The 1,328-nt window shown below is 39.2% G+C and overlaps 1 protein-coding gene across 1 annotated transcript in view; it reads left to right on the top strand.

The window, feature by feature from the left end:
* LOC104760075 overlaps window positions 1-1,328 on the top strand; it is a 12,126-nt gene that overhangs the window by 2,345 nt on the left and 8,453 nt on the right. The window contains exons 3-5 of the mRNA XM_019239074.1: window positions 175-527; window positions 1,013-1,111; window positions 1,209-1,326. Coding sequence (XP_019094619.1) covers window positions 175-527; window positions 1,013-1,111; window positions 1,209-1,326 — 570 coding nt within the window. The remainder of the gene's footprint in view (window positions 1-174; window positions 528-1,012; window positions 1,112-1,208; window positions 1,327-1,328) is intronic.

A 1,328-nucleotide genomic window follows, 5' to 3' on the forward strand; every position in this document is an offset into this window, starting at 1 on the left:
TTTTCTTTTAGTTTGGTTGGAGTATTGGGCTGTGGCTATTTTCTTAGGTTTCATAAAGTCTCCTCTGTTAATCTTACTGATAAATTTTCTTTTTCTTCCTCGCGAGATTTCCGGTTAATTTCCTAATTGGTTTACTATAGGTTCTTCAGATGATAACATTCATTCATATATTAGGTCTGCAGTTCCTGCAGCTTGAGGAACTCATGCGAAAAGGCGTTTTTGTTAACAAACAAAGAGGATGAGGCTCGAACCATTGATCTCATGCGCATTTTGTTCACCTATGGTTTTGACCCATTGAACGGAACAGTGGCCAACAAAAATCTCCTGAAGAAAAAGTCTGTTAAGACTGTGGTGCGGAAACTGCTGCACGAGATTGTCAAGTTAAGCGCTGTACCAATAGATCCTAATCTTACTCCACCAGTTATCAAGAGAGCTCCGCCTAAAGTCAAGCAGCCACCGCCAACTCCTAAACGACGTGTCGGCCGTGATGACGTTGAGATGAAGAAAGGAGATTGGCTGTGCCCAAAGTAAGTCCCACCTTTCTCTTCTGATGACCTCTTTTTAAGGCTATATCATGGTCCTACCATAAGGACTATAAAATTAGATGCATAGCCTATGCTTTGTACAGAAGCTTAGGGTTCTCGAGCCCTTCGTCCCTGTTCTACTTGTTACATTAAGAAAGAGTCTTCTGATTCCAAGGTATCGAACATAGAATGTATCCTGGTTTCTACACGACAATGCACATTAGTTGTAGATGAAGTTAGGTGAGATCTAGAAAATTCTTCTACATTTGATCTCAACCCATCCAAACCTATTAGTTATAACTTGTAGGTGAGGTCTAATGAATTTCATATAAATCTTCATTTTTGGTTGAAGATATACCCTATCAGCATTTTAAAATTAGATTATAAAATTTTGGACTCGGGGGGCTAACATTTCATAAATCTTTTGTTGTATATTTGAAGTTTGACATTTGTCCTAAGATGTTAATACCACTTCATTTTCGTATCAGGTGCGATTTTATGAATTTTGCAAAGAACACGATTTGCTTACAGTGTGATGCAAAGAGGCCAAAGCGCCAGCTCCTTCCTGGAGAATGGGAATGCCCTGAGTAAGTTTCTATGCTTTTGGGGAGTTATAAATGGGAGAAGGATACTGTTTGAACTTTTATGTCATGGAACTGATCATAATGAATGCTGTTATGGCAGGTGCAACTTCTTAAACTATAGGAGAAACATGGCATGTTTCCATTGTGATTGCAAGCGTCCAGCGGATGCTATCTTAGAAAACAAAACACAAGATACACATCGCTTCACAGAAGCACAAAC

The sequence above is a fragment of the Camelina sativa genome, chromosome 17 (assembly GCF_000633955.1).
Source record: "Camelina sativa cultivar DH55 chromosome 17, Cs, whole genome shotgun sequence".
Taxonomy (NCBI): Eukaryota; Viridiplantae; Streptophyta; class Magnoliopsida; order Brassicales; family Brassicaceae; genus Camelina; species Camelina sativa.